This window comes from Eumetopias jubatus, unplaced genomic scaffold (genome assembly GCF_037043125.1).
Source record: "Eumetopias jubatus isolate StellerSeaLion01/CBP00866 unplaced genomic scaffold, mEumJub1_p1.0 scaffold_15, whole genome shotgun sequence".
Classification (NCBI taxonomy): Eukaryota; Metazoa; Chordata; class Mammalia; order Carnivora; family Otariidae; genus Eumetopias; species Eumetopias jubatus.
The window spans coordinates 82,483,976-82,500,162 of NW_028274821.1; the positions used below are offsets into that span (position 1 = coordinate 82,483,976).

Sequence of the window (16,187 nt, forward strand, 5' to 3'; positions counted from 1 at the left end):
AAATTGCACCCACCTCCCTGGAGAAGCACGCTGGTAGTGGGCTACTGTTTCTATCGCCAGTTTTTTATTCCTCCAGCGTGGGACAGTGGAAGGGCGGCTAGCACTGCTGGAGTACTCAGTCTCCGTTCTGGACCCTGTTACCCACACCCAACTATAACCTACTAACGCCTATAAAGAGCAACTTCAGCAGTGAGAAATTCCTCTCATGGAGGCAGCTGGGAACCTCGGGAGCTTGCTTGTGAAATCCAAACATTGCCCACTTAAATGTACTACCTCTGGGCCAAAGTAGAAATGCTTTTCCAAAGTTCTTAGAAAAGTTTTAAAAGGAAACACAAACTTGTTAGCAATCAAACCAATGCAAATTCAAGCAAGAATAAAACATTTTGTACCTATCAAATACTTAAATAATAAGCCATGCTGGCAAGGTACAAAAAGATATCGTGCATAAACTGACCCAACTTTTTTAAAAAGGGCAACTATAGTCCAAGGTCCATAAATAATGTTCAAAGCCTATTTACAGAATAATCTCACTGCTGAGAAAATTATGCCACGGAATTAATTACAAAAAGAAAAAGATCTACACACAAAGGTAATCACTGCAGATTTATCTAAACAATCAAAAACCGGAATAAAAAATGATGGTGTTTTTTTTTTTTTAAGATTTTATTTATTTATTTGACAGAAAGAGAGAGAGAGAGAGACACAATGAGAGAGGGAACACAAGCAGGGGGAGAGGGAGAAGCAGGCTTCCCGCGGAGCAGGGAGCCTGATGTGGGGCTTGATCCCAAGACCCTGGGGTCATGACCTGAGCTGACGGCAGACACTTAACGACTGAGCCACCCAGGCATCCTAAAAATGATGTTTAATAACAGGAATTGGTCAGGTAAATTAGGGCTGGTTTACCCTCCGGTGGAATATTGTATAGCCATTAAAAATGACGATCACGAAGACAATCTAGCAATGTGAAAGAATGTTCCCAATAGTTTCAGTGAAAAATGATTTTCAAACCACACACTATGACTTTAAGCACAAAAATGTCTTTGCATATGGACAAAGACAGCAGAAGCAAGAAAGAAGGAAAGCAGCTATTATGTGAAGGAAATCTGATTTTTCCCTCTCCCATCACTGTAGTGGACATCTGTGGGTTTTGCCTAGCCAGCAGTCAGTCCTCATTCTTCTGTAATGTCCTTCTAATTTCCCTCTGGGGAACAATCCCTCCCTATCTCTCAGCAAAGTGGTTTAGATGAATCTAAGTCTACTCCCCACTTTAGTCCTGAACAGGCACAGCATTTTGTCTCCTGAAACACACCTGATTCAAAGATATGCATATGAAATCAAGCAGCCAGGCCAACGAGACTCAGTCCAGGGAGCCCTGCTCATACCACTGGACAACTGGCACGGCTGGTCTACGTCTACTAGGCAAGCAGCACAGCAGCGTGGAGTGGCTGGTGGCCACTTCTGCTACAGCAAGGAAAGAGTCTCTGAAAATGAACCTGACAGAGAAAAACAGAACCAAGAGATCGGGGGAGGAGAAGAGAGGCAAAAAGATACCAGGTAGTTAAGAAATTATGTAAGCCCTTTGATTCCAGCCCTGCCCAATCCCAGTCCTATTTCTGGACTTTACTGTTACATGAGCCAATTCCCCTCAAGTGGAGCTTCTGTCCCTTTTAATAGAGTCTGTCAAAACATTTCTCTACAATTACAATCTGGATTTTTTTTTTTTTTACTTGTAGTATCAAGCATAATCGCCTACTTAATACCTTGACTCTGTACACACTTTTCTCTCCATAGTAACTGAGTGTTCTGTAGTAACAGCAATCTAGTGAATACCTGTCAGCAAGCACTGTGCTGAGTTGTTTTATGTACTTTCACAGATTTTCCATAACAATCCTGAATAAGGTAGGTATTATTCTATAATTTGGAAATTAAGGTTCATGGATATTAAAGAACACACCAAATAATAAAAACAAATAACACAAATAACTGCATCATTTACTGTGGGCTTATTCTGGTCTATCTGATTTCAAGGTCTTGCATTTCCTACTAAAACTCTCCTTTCACTTAAATAGCTGGATGTTCACTGGGATACATACACCTAGATGTTTCAGCCCCTCAGCACTGATGTGAAAGATTCGTACCTGAAGAAGTCCAGAGCACACTTGTTTACGAGCTTGCCTTCCTCTAAACACCGCCTGGGGTCTTTCTCTTCCCAGCGGCAGAGCATGAACTCCTTGTTGGGCTTATCACACTGAACTCCATAGTGATGGGCAGCAGCTTTGAGCACCGATGAACTGACTTTCACCTGGGGAAAGAACAGCAGGCAACAGACCGCAGATTTGTGACCAGGATATCACTTCCTCATCTTCACCTCCTGCTGCTCAAAACAGAGGGAACACAAAGGTAGCACTGGTCTGCCTCCACCACGAAAATTAAAGAAAGGGGGCTGTCATAATAATCCTTTGTGATCTCCACTGCTTTAGAGATCACAAGGCTCTTTCACATGTGTGATTTTCTACACCTTCACAATAATCTCATTAGGTTGACATTAATCTCCCCATTTTAGACATAAGGAAATGGCAGCCCTAACAGAACCCTTAGCTCTCTGACAGAGAAAGTGGAACTCTGAAGGATGATGGAGGGCCCAACTCTGGGGAGCTCTGATGAGTCTCCTTTCCAGGAATAAAAGTGATAGAGTAGATAAATTTCCCAGAAGACTACAGAATCACAGAAGATGAGACTGGAAAGGATCAGTAAGACAGGATCCAGTCCAGAAAGTTATTACTAATAATAAAGTACTAGAATCTTTGAATTTTTTACAATTATGGACTATATCCAAGGTAGCCACCCCATAACTATGTCAGTCTCTCACTTGCCTCCCTGGACATTTTCTTGAGAAACAGTGTAGTTACAGCTCACTCACAGGGGACTGCACATAGACCAGGGTCCCTCTAACTGCTGCTGCAGCAAGGGTCCTGCTGGCCTCCTTTGTGTACTACCTTTTCCTGTGCCCACACCACAACATCTTCATTACTATAACTCAGGACGTTTGTTGTCTGGGAGGACCACCCTCCTCCTCATTCTTCCCATTCAAAACCACTTTGGCTATTCTTTCAGATGAACCCCCTCATCCAATAATTTGCATTGGAACTACACAAAGCTTAGTCATGTATTAAATTAGAAGGGAACGAGCACGTTTACAATATTGGGTCTCTGCTCAAATTTTATCTCCTCAGAGGATCTTCTTCTGCTGACCTTACAAAAGTTATCATCAATGGTCACTGTGTGTGTGACCACTAGAACATAAGCTCCAAGAGGGTAGGGATTTTTTTCAACAGAGATCCGAGACTAAAGATATCAATTCTCCCTAAATGAAACTATAATTAAATGTCATGTTTACTGTGGCGCGTCAAGCACCCAAAATAGTGTCTAGCACAAGTAGCTAGTGAGTGCTCGTCATGTGCCAGGCACCGGGGATCCAACACTCACAGAAGAAACAAGACTACATGAATTATGCCTTCTCACCAAAATAAATTACGTCCCTCCTCTTATTCAAGTCATTCTTATGCTCTTTGGTTAAAATTATAGTTTCCATCATACAGGAACCTTGTGTGTTTCTGTTTAATTCCGCAGTATTTTAACATTTTTGATACTAGCTTAATAGGATTTTTTTTCTATTAGATTTTCAAATTGGTTACTGCTTGTTTGTACACTGTATCTCCTCTCTAGCCAGATCTTACTGAACTCCTGTGAGCTCTGATATGAAACTAATGAGGATTAAGAGAAAAAAACCTCCATTTACAAGTAAAAACTACCTCCCTTCCTCTCTGATATTTGTATCTTTTTTCCCTCTTTTTTTCCTATCTTATTGCTTTGATAGGCATCCTTGCCTTTTTCTAGACTTTAAAGCACAGTTTGGTACAACGTTTGCTGATGTTATCTGGGATATAGTTCTTAGGATATTCCTCAGTAAGGAAGTTTCCTTCTAATCTGAATTGGCTTTCCTTTACTGTCCTTTTTGGAAAGACTGAAATTTCGGGTTTCTTTTTCATTAATCTGTAAGTTTAGAGCACTAACAGATTTTCCAAAACTCTCCCATTATAGATAGAATAAAATCTAGTCTGCCACAGTGTATTATGCTTTAAGATATTACTGGATTTGATTCATAAATATTTTATTAAGGATTCTTATGTAAGAATAATGTAATTATTTTTATAATGCTAAAAATTTTATAATTTTATGTTTTAAAGATTTGTTTAGAGAGAGAGAGTGTGCATGGAGGGGAAGGGCAGACAGAGTCTCAAGCAGACTCCCCACTGAGTGCGGAGCCCGACACAGGGCTTGATCCCATAACCCTGAGATCACGACCTGAGCTGAAACTAAGAGTCAGACGCTTAACCGAATGTGACACCCAGGTGCCCCTATAATTTTATTTTTTATGAATTTCACATAGCTTAGGTTAAATTATTAATAAAATAAATGGCAAGGAAAGATGAAGATAGTAATTTATCTACACACTACAGGAAGAGGAGAATAAAGTTAGGATGATGTCTACTAACATTACAACTGCTATAATTATCAAAGCAAAGACAAACTTATGATACAAGTGAAATCTGCCATGACAAGTCTCATAAATTTGCTTAAAATTCTTTATAATAAGAGTTTATTTAAGTTAATTGAGGGGTATACTCTTGCTACCTGTAAAGAGCTGAGAGAATAAAAATCAAGACAGGGGCATCTGGGTGGCTCAGTCGGTTAGGCGTCTGACTCTTGAGTTTGGCTCAGGTCATGATCTCAGGGTTGTGGGATCAAGCCCCGTGTCAGGCTCTGCACTGGACGTGGAGCCTGCTTGGCATTCTCTCTCCCTCTCCTTCTGCCCCTCCCCCCTGCACACATGCACTTGTGCTCCCTCTTTTAAAAAAAAAAATCAAGATTCAAACTTTTTAAAGCTTAATATACTTAAAAAACTAAGTTAGCTATATTTACTTCCTTGACAAATGCCTTCAAGGCCTTTAAATGGCTGATTTAATTACTCAAATGCCTTCACAGCTATCGTGTCCAAAAAAGTTATGACATTCCTTGCCTGACTTTCCTACCAATGTAGAGGTCTTATCAAAAATCTAGGCACACCCATGTTGTTGAGCATATGAAATATGCTCTGTCACAGGAAAATAAAAGACAATAGCCACTCACCGAATCTCTTTCCTGGGGAAAGAGATGTGCTCAAGATGACACAGCAGGTCAGTGGCAACTGCAGAATTGGAATTCACAGACTGTGACCTTCAATCAGGCCTTTTTGCGTTACATCACCTTCACTGAGGTGGCAAAGGAATTTGGATGTCACCGTCTCCCCTCACCTGCTTCTTCACGAAGACTGATGAGTTCCAACAGAAACAACATCCTTTCACAGCTGCTTACTGTGAATATCCTCTCAAATTCATTCACTTCCCTTTGTCTCAAAGAACACAAAGTTCCAGCATCTTCCTCATTTACCCTCATAACAGCCTCCCCGCACAGCCGGTCTATACAATCTGCAGGTGTGAAAAGGGAGGCGGAAAAAGTCTTACAGTCTACAACCAATCCTCCAGTCCTGCTCTCTTCCTTAAACCATGTCTGCACCTCTTTCTACAGTCTTTAATTTATGCTGTGCCTTCCATTTCATTTAATTTATGGAAAACGGGGGATAATCGTACTTATTTGATAGGACTACTGAGAATTTAAATAAGTTAACACATATAAAAATATTAAGAACAGTGACTAGCACATCATAAATATTAACTATTATTTCTACTCAAAATTGTCAATGTGTACAGGGAGTTTCCAGCCTAAGCTTTTGACTGCTTATGTGTTGTAACTCCAAAGTCAACAAGGTGCAAAACGTGTTTAATTTGTCTCTCAAATCTGCTCCCTCTGGCTTCCCCAGCCCCACTGTCAGGTTACAAATCTGACAGACTCTTCAACCCTCCCTGCCTCTGATACCTAAGTCACTGCTAAGTCTGACTTCCAGATAAATCTGTTCTTTCGCTCTGTGAGCAGTCACCAATTATGTTGGGGTCATTAATATCCTCCTCATTATTTCAACAGCCACCAAGACTAATCTCCCTGCTTTTCTTTTCCTCCCTTCAATCCACTCTTCACAGAGCTGCCAGAGTGATCTTCCTAAAAGGCAATTCTTACTGTACTCCATTTAAACAAATTAGCAACAAAGCCCTGGAAGGATTCAGGCTTACCAGCAGAATAAAGCCTAAACTTTTTACAGGGTATTCAAAGCCCTCTGGATCCAGCCTTCTCACCCAAGGCATTTCCAAAAAGGGACTTGCTGCTGTCTCAGAACATTGAACTCACTGTCCCCAGAACCCATCTGTGGACCCCTGCATTTTCCCATCTCCTTACCTTCGCTCAGATCTAACCCTCGCTTAGAAAGCCCATTACTCCGTCTTGGCCTATAAACGCTATTCTTCAAATGCCATTTAGCCAAGTCTCACATTATGCCCGAGAAGTGCTTTCTCTGTTCCCTTTATAGCCTCAGAGAATTATACAGCTGGAATCACTTCATCTTACAAATAAAATAACTATGTCTGCAAATGCTACAAGTGACTAATCAAGGTAACTGAGCAGTTAGGCCTGGAATTTAGATCCAACTTCAAATCCTGCTCTCTTCTCTTAAACCATGTCTGCCCCTCTTCCATAGCATTTAAACATACTTTGTCTTGTAGTTATTTATGTAATTATCTGTATTTCAATTCAACTGTATGAACGCTAAAGGCAAATTTATTCCACATATAGAATACTTGCAGGAAGTTGAACCTCGGATGTTTGCTGAACCAAATTAAAGTTCCCATGAAAAAAACGGCACTCTCAGGCTAACCCAGGTTCACTGTGGGACAAGAAACCAAAGACTGAATACTGGAGGCCCCCACTTAATAAATGTCACTTACTATAAAGTCCCTGAACATAGCAAAAAGTGCTTCATCTGAGGAAAATAATAGTTGCCATTCTCAGAGGCATCTAAGAGTAAGTGAAGTCATGAAAGTAACTTAACTTCCTAACTTCTGGGATATAACTCCTGGCACATAATTTTTAGTGTTGCCCTCCTTCTCCTTTTATGTAGCCTAGTCTTACTACTACCCAGTCCTGCCATGACACTCTTGTGCCTTAAAACCTTCCACCTCTCCCCATCACCTCACTTATAAAATAAGTCTGGCCTTGGAGAAGTTGCTTCCCAGTCCTACCAGTCTCAGGTACCCCTCTCTCCAGGCTCAGCAACAGCTGAGCTTCCCACCAACCCGAGAGTCCCATCAAACAGCACTTACTTGTCTCCCAGACACAAAACATTCTGCTAAGCCTTCTCACTCTTTTCAGCTTTTGCCCATAATACAAGAGTTTAAAAGCATGGGTTTTAAACTCAGACCTGGATTCACAGTCCAGCTCCACCACTTACTAGCTATATGACCGTGGGCAAATGACTTCTACGCCCCAGGCCTGTTTTCGCACCTTTCACATGAAGAGACCAGTAATATCCTACTTCATGGTGCTGCTGGCAGGATTTGATGAATTAATGGATGTGAAGTAATTAATCAGCATCCTGCCTGACATCCAGACAAGGCTTGGTCATATTTGCTATAATCTGTATATACCCTCTCGTCTTCACTTCATAGCACAAACTTCACCATATTGTAACTGCCTTGTTATGTCTGTCTCCCCATTAGATTACAAGCTCTCTGAGGGCAGGGACCATCTCTCTTATTCTCCGGCGTCTGTGTATATGGCAATTATTCAATGATATCTCCTGAAAAATGAATGTCCTATTACCAAACACCCTCCCAGGGCTGTTAGCAACTCCACTCTCCAGTATCATCTCCTTTTGCTTCCCCTTCCTAGCTCCACTCCAACACCATACCGATGAGGCCACCTGGAAGCGACTGTCTTTCTCGCTCGACTGTAAAAACCTGGGGTTGTATACTCACTTCGCGGGGAAGTGAATTTAGTGTCCCTGAGTATTAAAGGACATTAAAGTAAAAAGTGGCCCTGGCTGGTGCTTAATAAAAGTACCACTATTATTCACGTAAATGACAAGCAAATCGCTGGGGGTCAGAGTGGGGAGGAGAGGAGAATGCTACAGAGCCACTGCATGATGGGGTGGAGGTGAGGCGACTCCCGGAGGTGAGGAGGAGGAGTCCGGTAGCGACCTGTGTCTGTGTTGGGGGTGGGGGAGGCACTGCGTGGGGGGAGCCGGGGCCCACAGTCCAGTGAGACGAAGCAGGGCTGGGCCCAGGCCTGAAAAGCTGCAGCCCTATGCCCCGCTTGCCTGGCTTCCGAACGAGCCTCACCTCCTGCACTTTCAGATCCTCCAGAGTAGGCAGCTCCACTATCCCCGGCATGATGGCGGTAGCCCCAAACCCGAGGAGGCTCCCGCAACCGCGTCGCCCCCGTCTCCTTGAATTCCCCTTTCGACCGCCAAGGGCCACCTCGCGCCTGCGCCTGCGCAGCGGGCCACGCAAGCGCACTGCTCTGCCCAACGGCGAGCCACAGAGCGTGCGCAGTGCCTGGAAGGTCCGCAGGCGCTGGGGGCGGGGCTTCGCGTCGGCCCCGCCCAACTTGGTTGTCCTAGTGAGACGCGACGCACTGAGGCTCCAGGATCGCAAGGGCTGGAAGCTAGAGGCTGACGCCATGGAGTACACAGGGAGCCAATACATTGGGGAATATGTAGACGGGAGGTAAGGGCCTCATCTGATTCACTATGTCTTGAATATCTGTGACTGGGAAGAGACGGCTGCCTTTTTGCCTTTGCAAAGGACTCTGTACCAGACACTTTGACAAACTTTATTCCTTTTAACCTTAAGGACAACACTTCACGTAGGATTGTTTATTCCCATTTTACAGTTCAGGAAAATGAGACCCAGTGAAGTAAAGTGCCTTGCTCAAGGACACATATCTAATAAGCATCAGAGCTGAGATATATCCATTCCATATATACGTGTGTGTTTGCTATCTGCCAGTTTTAGATACGGGGATAAAAATATAAAAAATGTCCAGATCCTTGCTGTCATGGAGCTTACAGTCTAGCTGGTGTATTGCCAATAAGCAAAGAAATGAGAAGATAATTTCAGATAGTGGCTTTGCCTCAATCTTCCCCTCCTCCCAGCAACCCTGTGAGATAGATAGATATCCTCATTTTGCAGATGGGAAAAGTGAGGCTCAGAGTAACTGTGTAACTTGCTCAAAGTCACCTGCTTGGCATCGGGCAGATCAGGGATCAAAACCCAGGTCTCACTCTAAAGCTCATGTGTTTTCTACTATGGAGCCCTGCTGCTGAGCTCCTACAGAGGACACATCCAGTTGGGGCAGTCCTCGAAGGCTTTCTGGAGGAGAAAATATTTGAGATGGGCCCTGAAGGTTGGGTTTTAGGTGGGTAGAGATGCAAGGTGAAAATGTTTCCAGGCAGAGGGAACAGCATGAGCAATAGTTCAGAGGACTTACAAGGGGAGGAGCAGGCTGTTCAGTTTGACTGGAATGTTGGATGTGTCTAGAGGAGAGTAAGAACCAGTGCTGTGAGGGTGGCTCTGTGTTCTGGCATAGAGAGATTTGAGTACTGTGCACAATTCTGTGAGTGGGGGAAGCCACTGATAGATAACTCCTTGGTAGGGCTGGACATTAGGAAATCTAATTTATTTCATTTCTGAATCCCTCTTCATAGCACATATGTCACTCAGTAAATGTTGGCTGAATGAATGAATGAATGAAATTGTATCCTCACTATGGACTGGAGTCTTTATCTCTTTGTTCTTTTTAACTTACTTTTAATTTATAATGAAGGCTTTTTGCCTCAAGTGAATAAAAGGAAAATAGGAGGGAAGGAAAGAGAGAGGAAGAGAAGGGGGAAAAGGAGGGAGGGAAGCAGAGTAGAGATGGGGAGATCAAGTCAGAGCCCAGAGTTGTCCTAGTAAAAGGCAGCAGGACCCTGGACCAAAGCAGAGGCAGGGGGGCTGCAGGAAAGACAAAGATGTAGAAGTTTGGGAATCTTCATTGCCAGGACTTGGCAACTTCTTGGCTCCCGGTCCCACTCAGAGACTGCCTCCAGTCCCAGCACAGTGCCCAGCTCTAGGCTTTGTACCATTTGTGGAAATTGAGAACTCTGAGGAGGCGCTGCTTTGGAGGAAGAGAGGATGAATTTCATTTGGGGTGAGCTGGAGATGTCTGTAGAAGGTCTGAACACTGACATCCAGTTTGCAGTTTAAAAAAGGGGAGCGGAGTCTAACCTCAGAGAAGGGTTTTGATGGAGACAGAAATGGTAACTGTGATTTCAAGTAAAGACATTTAAAGGAGAAAAGACATTCTGTCACCTCCCATGTCTTGCAGTAGAATAAACACAACATCATGTTTGAGCTCTTACTCTATTTGGGGCATTTTGCTGTTGTTTCATAAGCTACTATTTCATCCAATTATCTCAACTTTGGGGAGGAGTGTTGTCATCATCCCCATTTTACAGATGAGAAACTCAGGCTCAGAGAGGCGAAGGAGCTGGCCCAAGGTCATACAGACACAGAGGTGGAGCCAGGCCTGGCTCAGGTTTGGTGGCCCCAGGTCTGCATGGCTCAGAAATTGTGCCTTGACCACAGACAGCGCTCTTCTGCTCGGGGCCTGTGCCACAGTGGCAGCTTCCTTCATCCCCTCGGTCAGTTCCCTTTATTCCTTACATAATAGCTGTTTACAGGGCACCTGTTTGCACAGAATCATGATTCTAAGAACTGAGGATGCTGAGGTCTTCCTCTCCAGAACTTTGATTAAATAGGGAATATGAGGAATACAATTACAATGCAAGGCAGAGAGTGCTGAGCGTCCAAAAGAAGTTCAAACAAAAGCCTAAAGAAGTTCAGGCTGACTTCCAGCCAGCGGGGAAGGATAGAGAAGGAATACAGGAATGAAGAAATGAAGGAAAGGATCCTTCTTCAGCACTCACTGGACGTCAGGCCCTTTACTAGGAAAATCAGTATACATTATCTGGGTTGATCTTGGGCATTAATCTCAGCCATTTCACACATGAAGTAACTGGTCAACTGGTCAAGCTGGTCGTCCTTGGCTTGGACTCCTGTAGAGGCCTGCCTCCCCCTGCATGACAATTCCCACATATTCTGCAATTGCTTAACTGTGCCCCCCACTAGACCATGAGCCCCCTTGATGGCAGCAACAGCATATGCCTTGATCACTGCTATGACCTTGTTGTACCCAGCAGACCAAAAACTCAGCATGTGCGGTAGATGTTGATATGTAGTAGATGCTCTGTAAATGTTTGTTGGGAAAAAAGGAAGGAAGGAAGGAAAACAAAAAGGTTTAGGAAGGTCTCCAAGATGATACATCTAGGAAATGGTGAAGAAAGATTCAGGCCTATGGCCTCTGTCTGAACTTCATCGTTTTCCCAATTCTCTACAAGTGGTGTAAAGGACAAGGGTGGGCTGGTCATGGGGGACACGGAGAACACAGAACCAGCCCCCAGGAAATCTGGCCCAGGTCCCTGCTTCCCGGGGCTTGCTGTGTGGCTTTGAGCACATCCCTCCCAACTCTGGGCCTACCAAGGGCTGTGTTATGGGATGTGTGAACTCCAGGACAGCCTCTAGGTGAGGCGGAAGACAAACCAACAAAACTCTGTGCCCCGTCCCCCACCTTCACCAAAACAGACCCTCTCATTTTGGAGTTTTTGAGGGAAACAAAACAAAAACGTTGTTTTTGAACAGACTATTACTGGGACAGTAAGCTGAGGACCCCGAGGGTGAGGGTCCTACTTGCTCTCTTGTACCAGCTCCAATACCCCGGCTGCTAGTCACAGTCTACGGATTTGCCTTTGTGCTTGCAGGATGGAGGGCGAAGCCGAATACATCCTCCCTACCAAAACAAAATACGTCGGGGAAATGAAGGACGGCATGTTTCATGGCCAAGGAACCCTGTACTTCCCCAGCGGGAGCCGCCATGATGCCATTTGGGAAAAGGGACTGGTCGTGAAGGTGATCAGCCTGAGGAGGGGAGGTTGCAGAGGGCAAAGCCTTGGACGGGAAGAGCCCCCGCTGCAGAGCACCCTGACCTCTCCATCTGGTGCCCATCTCCTTCCACTCCCCTGCTGCCCTCCAACCGATCTCCCAGGGCTCTGGAATCTGCTCCTCTGGATCCAGAAGGGCCCCTGGAGAGGCCATGATGAGTTTGAATCCTACTGTGCCACTAACTAACTGGGTGACCTTGGGCCCATGACTTCCCCTATAAACTGGGGACAATAGTTGTACCTCATATTGCTCCTGTAACAAATGACTATAAACTCAGTGCCTTCAAACAATAGAAATTTATTACCTTACAGTTCTGGAAGTCAGAAGTCTAAAATAAGTCAGTGGTGTTGCATTCCTTCCAGAGGCTATGGGGGAGATCCATTTCCTTACCTTTTCCATCTTCCAGAAGTTTCCTGCATTCCTTGGCTGGTGGCCAGGCATCAATCTGACCTCTGCTTCTATCATCACATCACCTTCTGTCTGCTTTTGTCATCGTCTTGTCCTCTATCCCTCTGACCCCCTTGCTTCCCTCTTACAAGGACCCTTGTGGTTATATTGGGCCCACCCAGATAATCCAGGAAAATCTCCCCATTTCAAGGTCCTTCACTCAATCACATCTGCAAAGTACCTTTTGCCATATGAGGTCAACATTTTTGCAGGTTCCAGCAGGTAGATGTGGCTATCTTGGGGAGGACCTTTGTTCAGCCTGCCACAACAGCCCCAGCCACCTCCTGGGATGGTTGTGAGTGTAAATGAGGTGATATCTCTAAGTGCTGTGCTCGGTACCTGGCATAGAGCAGGCACTCAGTGTTAGGTCTTAGCACTACCACCACCACTGCTACTATCATAACCAGTCATCTAACCCATCCAATCCCACCTGGGACTTAGGGGCCATGCATACAATTCAGGGGGTCAGTGGGACCTCCCACTTGATATGCAAAAATTTCTGTGTATCTGGGACTATAGTTCTCTCTGGGGAGAGATCTACAGTTCTCATCGGTTTCACTAATGCCCACCTTAAAAAAGTTGAGGAGCATTCCTTGTTTTACAGCTTGGAGAATCTAAGCCTCAGGAAGGGGATGTGACTTACCCAGGGTCACACAGTGAATTAATAGTATCGGCATTTCCACCTCCGTTTCCTGGTGCCCAGGCCAGTGCGACCTGTATATCCCGGGGATTCCTTCAGCCCTGGGGCAGCTGAAGCGGAACGTACATGTGTGGACAAAGGGCTGTGACCGGTGGCTATGACCTTTTTAGCTATGATTGAATGCTTACTCCATGCCAGGCACTGTGCTAAACGCTTTGCTGGTACTGCCTCATCGAATCAACCCCGTTAAATATATACCGTTAGGAAGCAGTTTTACAATTGAGGAAACCGAGGGCTGGGTCATCTGCCATATTTCGAGTACCAGTCACAGAGCCCAGCCCTCTAGCTGTTCCTTCTAACTGTCACGGCCCCGATAACTGGGAGAGCTTTCACTGCTCTCCTCTGGCAATGAGAAGGTGAGGAAGCCACGTCTTGCCATGACACCCGTCCTTCTTGGGCAGAAGGGCTTCTTCCACCGGCGCGCATGCTCCTTGTCTTCCAGGGCACGTACACCTTCTCGGACGGGCTGCAATATGACGCCCAGCACTGGCATTACTGTGACAGCTGCGATCGCAGGTTTTACATGGAGATCTGCCATGGCTTGAAGCCTGCAGGTACCGGGCACCCTCCCTTTCCTTCACACCCAGACCGAGAGAGAAACGAAAGGCAGCCTTACATAAGGGGCCGCGGCCCATTTGAGGTCACCCGCAGATCTCTGCCGTACCAGCGGGGGACCACAGGCAGGGCATGCACCGCTCGGTGCCTCGGTTTCTCTCCTGCAAAAGGGGACAATAGCATCATCCACCTCACAAGTCTGTTGTAAGTAAGATCATGCATGGAAAGCGTTTCCAGCAGGGTCTGGAGTGCAGTGGGTGCTCGGTCCATCTGAGCTGTGGAAACTGAGTCGCACCAAAGGAGCATGTGCCCTGTGTACCAGGCTCCGGCTGAGGTTCTGTGTGATGCCTGTCTCACAGAATCTCCAGATGACCCCGTCACGCCTGCCTTTCTGGTCCTATGTGGTAGAGGAGGAAACCGAGGCTCCGGACTCCAGACCGGCTTCCTGGTGGTAGAGCTCCCTGGGGGGCCCAGGTCTTCCTCTCTGTGTCCCCTGTATCATCAGAAATGGTGTTCCGCCACCAATGGTGACATGTGGGCCTAGACTCTGGATTCAGAGAGCAGCCACTGAAGGGGCTCACAGGTGTTTCCGGGGCTTGTGTGTGGCCAGGTGCACCTCAAGAGCATAGGCGTTCGCCCAGCCGAGACCATACATCCAAAATGACAAATGGGAAAGTGACTATGCAAACTATCAGAATAAATCCTAACTTATGACATGTTATGGTGGAGTTGACAACCTGGAGCTGGAAGGTCTGGGTTTGAGTCCTAAATTCCCTCTCAATAGCGGGATGAGCCTGGGCAAGTCAGCCTCCATGAGGGCAGAAAGCTCCAGAAAGCACCCAGGTTGGAGTCAGGCAGACCTGAGCTCAAATCCTGGCTGTGTCACCTTGAATCAGATAGTTAACCAGGTGAAACTTCTCTCCCTTTGTCTCCTTTGTCAGCTCTTCCTCCCCCCCCCCCAGTTATTAATTTGGGGGTTCCAGGGCTCTCTGGCCTTAAGCCCTCTTCCATAACATTCTGTACCCTCTCCCTAAACAAGCTGATTCACCTCTAAGACTTCATTTATACCAATAGCTTCCAAACAAAAATCAAAATTCCTGAGCCCCAGGTTCCTGCAGCCAGCTCCCCCAACACCTGTATTGGGACCCTTTACCTTGTCTGCACGGAACTCATTCCCTTCCCCACCAGCTCCTTCTCTCCCAGGGATTGCTCCCTCAGAGACTGTCACCCCATCCACCTGGATGGCCCGAGTCCTGCCTTCTTTCCCCGTGCACAAGCAACCACCTGGTCCTGTGGATTCTATCTCTTAAATATATTCCTTCATGCGTTCATTAAATCACCGTTGACGGAGCACCCCCATGCACCACGCGGGGTTTCCTCATCCACTCTGGTGCTGCCCTGTCCCAGACCTCCATACTCTCCCCTCCACTACCTAGTCTCCTGAGATACAGGTTTGACTCACTCTGGGCGCGGTCACTTTCATCTTTAAAGAACGTGACTCTGATTGCCACTCTCTGCCACCCCCACCCCCACCACATACTCTTCAGTGCCTCCTTGCTACCCTCATGAGAAGGTTCCAAACTCTTAAAATGACTTGCATTCTCTGGCCCCTGCCCCAGTGCCCAGCCTCAGCCCGCACCACCTGCCCCTCTTGGATTTTCTCTCCTCCCTCGCCATGCTGGCTCTATCTTTATTCCTTGAAAAAGCCACACTCTTTCCTGCTCTTCCCTCTGCTGGGAGGCTCTACCCTCTCACATCACCCAAATAACTCCTTCCCAGCCTTCAGATCTCAGAGTAACGTCCCTTGGTCTGGAGCCCCTTCCCTGAATTCCCACACGAGGCGAGGTCTCCGTGTGGCATACCACAGAGCAGCCAGGGCTGGTCCCCAGAGCTCTGTCATGAGCGCACAGCATCTCTCTTCCCATGCCGCCTGAGCTCCGTGAGGGCGGGGGCTCTGTCTTCGTCACCGCTGTGTCCCCAGTGCCTGGCACATTGCTTGGCACCTAGTAGGCGCTCAGTAAAGTTATCCAGGGAGGATAATACTGACATCACAGCAGGGGGAGATGGGGTGTGGGGGGTAAGGCCATGACATTAGATTTCCTGAGCACCTACTCTGTGTCAGACACTCACTGGTCCCCAGGGGACAGTCTCTGCCTTCAAGGAGCTGCCAATCTAGATCCCACTTGAGAACCTTGTCTGTGGCTCCTCCTGGGTTAGTTATGACAGGGCCTGGACTCTGTCATGGGCTCCTCACCCCAACGGAAGCGTGTAGGCGAAGAGAGAGCCCCTGGCCTCAGGCCTTCGGCTGTCACACAGCGGCTGGTCTTGTCAAAGGCGGGGCTCAGCCAGGCTCACAAGCAGTGCGGTGACCCTCCCTGCATCCTTCCTTCTCCTCTGGCGACTCCCAACACGGCAACTTCATCCCAAGTACCTGCTGCCTTCCCAGGTCCCCAGGC

The 16,187-nt window shown here is 46.5% G+C and overlaps 2 protein-coding genes across 5 annotated transcripts in view; one reads left to right on the forward strand and one right to left on the reverse strand.

Moving 5' to 3' along the window:
- The window catches only part of NDUFA8 (NADH:ubiquinone oxidoreductase subunit A8), a 39,370-nt gene extending 30,888 nt beyond the window's left edge, over window positions 1-8,482 (reverse strand). For all 3 annotated transcript variants that reach the window (XM_088019261.1, XM_088019262.1, XM_028107856.2), the window contains exons 1-2: window positions 8,328-8,482; window positions 2,139-2,302 (exon numbers count right to left, since the gene is read on the reverse strand). In XM_088019261.1, the coding sequence (XP_087875387.1) occupies window positions 2,139-2,302; window positions 8,328-8,378 (215 nt within the window). In that variant the 5' untranslated portion in view covers window positions 8,379-8,482. The remainder of the gene's footprint in view (window positions 1-2,138; window positions 2,303-8,327) is intronic.
- A 128-nt stretch (window positions 8,483-8,610) lies between these two features.
- Window positions 8,611-16,187, forward strand: part of MORN5 (MORN repeat containing 5) — a 28,398-nt gene continuing 20,821 nt past the window's right edge. The window contains exons 1-3 of one of the 2 annotated variants that reach the window (XM_088019050.1): window positions 8,611-8,714; window positions 11,849-11,996; window positions 13,619-13,730. In XM_088019050.1, coding sequence (XP_087875176.1) covers window positions 8,668-8,714; window positions 11,849-11,996; window positions 13,619-13,730 — 307 coding nt within the window. In that variant the 5' untranslated portion in view covers window positions 8,611-8,667. The remainder of the gene's footprint in view (window positions 8,715-11,848; window positions 11,997-13,618; window positions 13,731-16,187) is intronic. The other variant, XM_028107619.1, reaches the window with a different exon arrangement.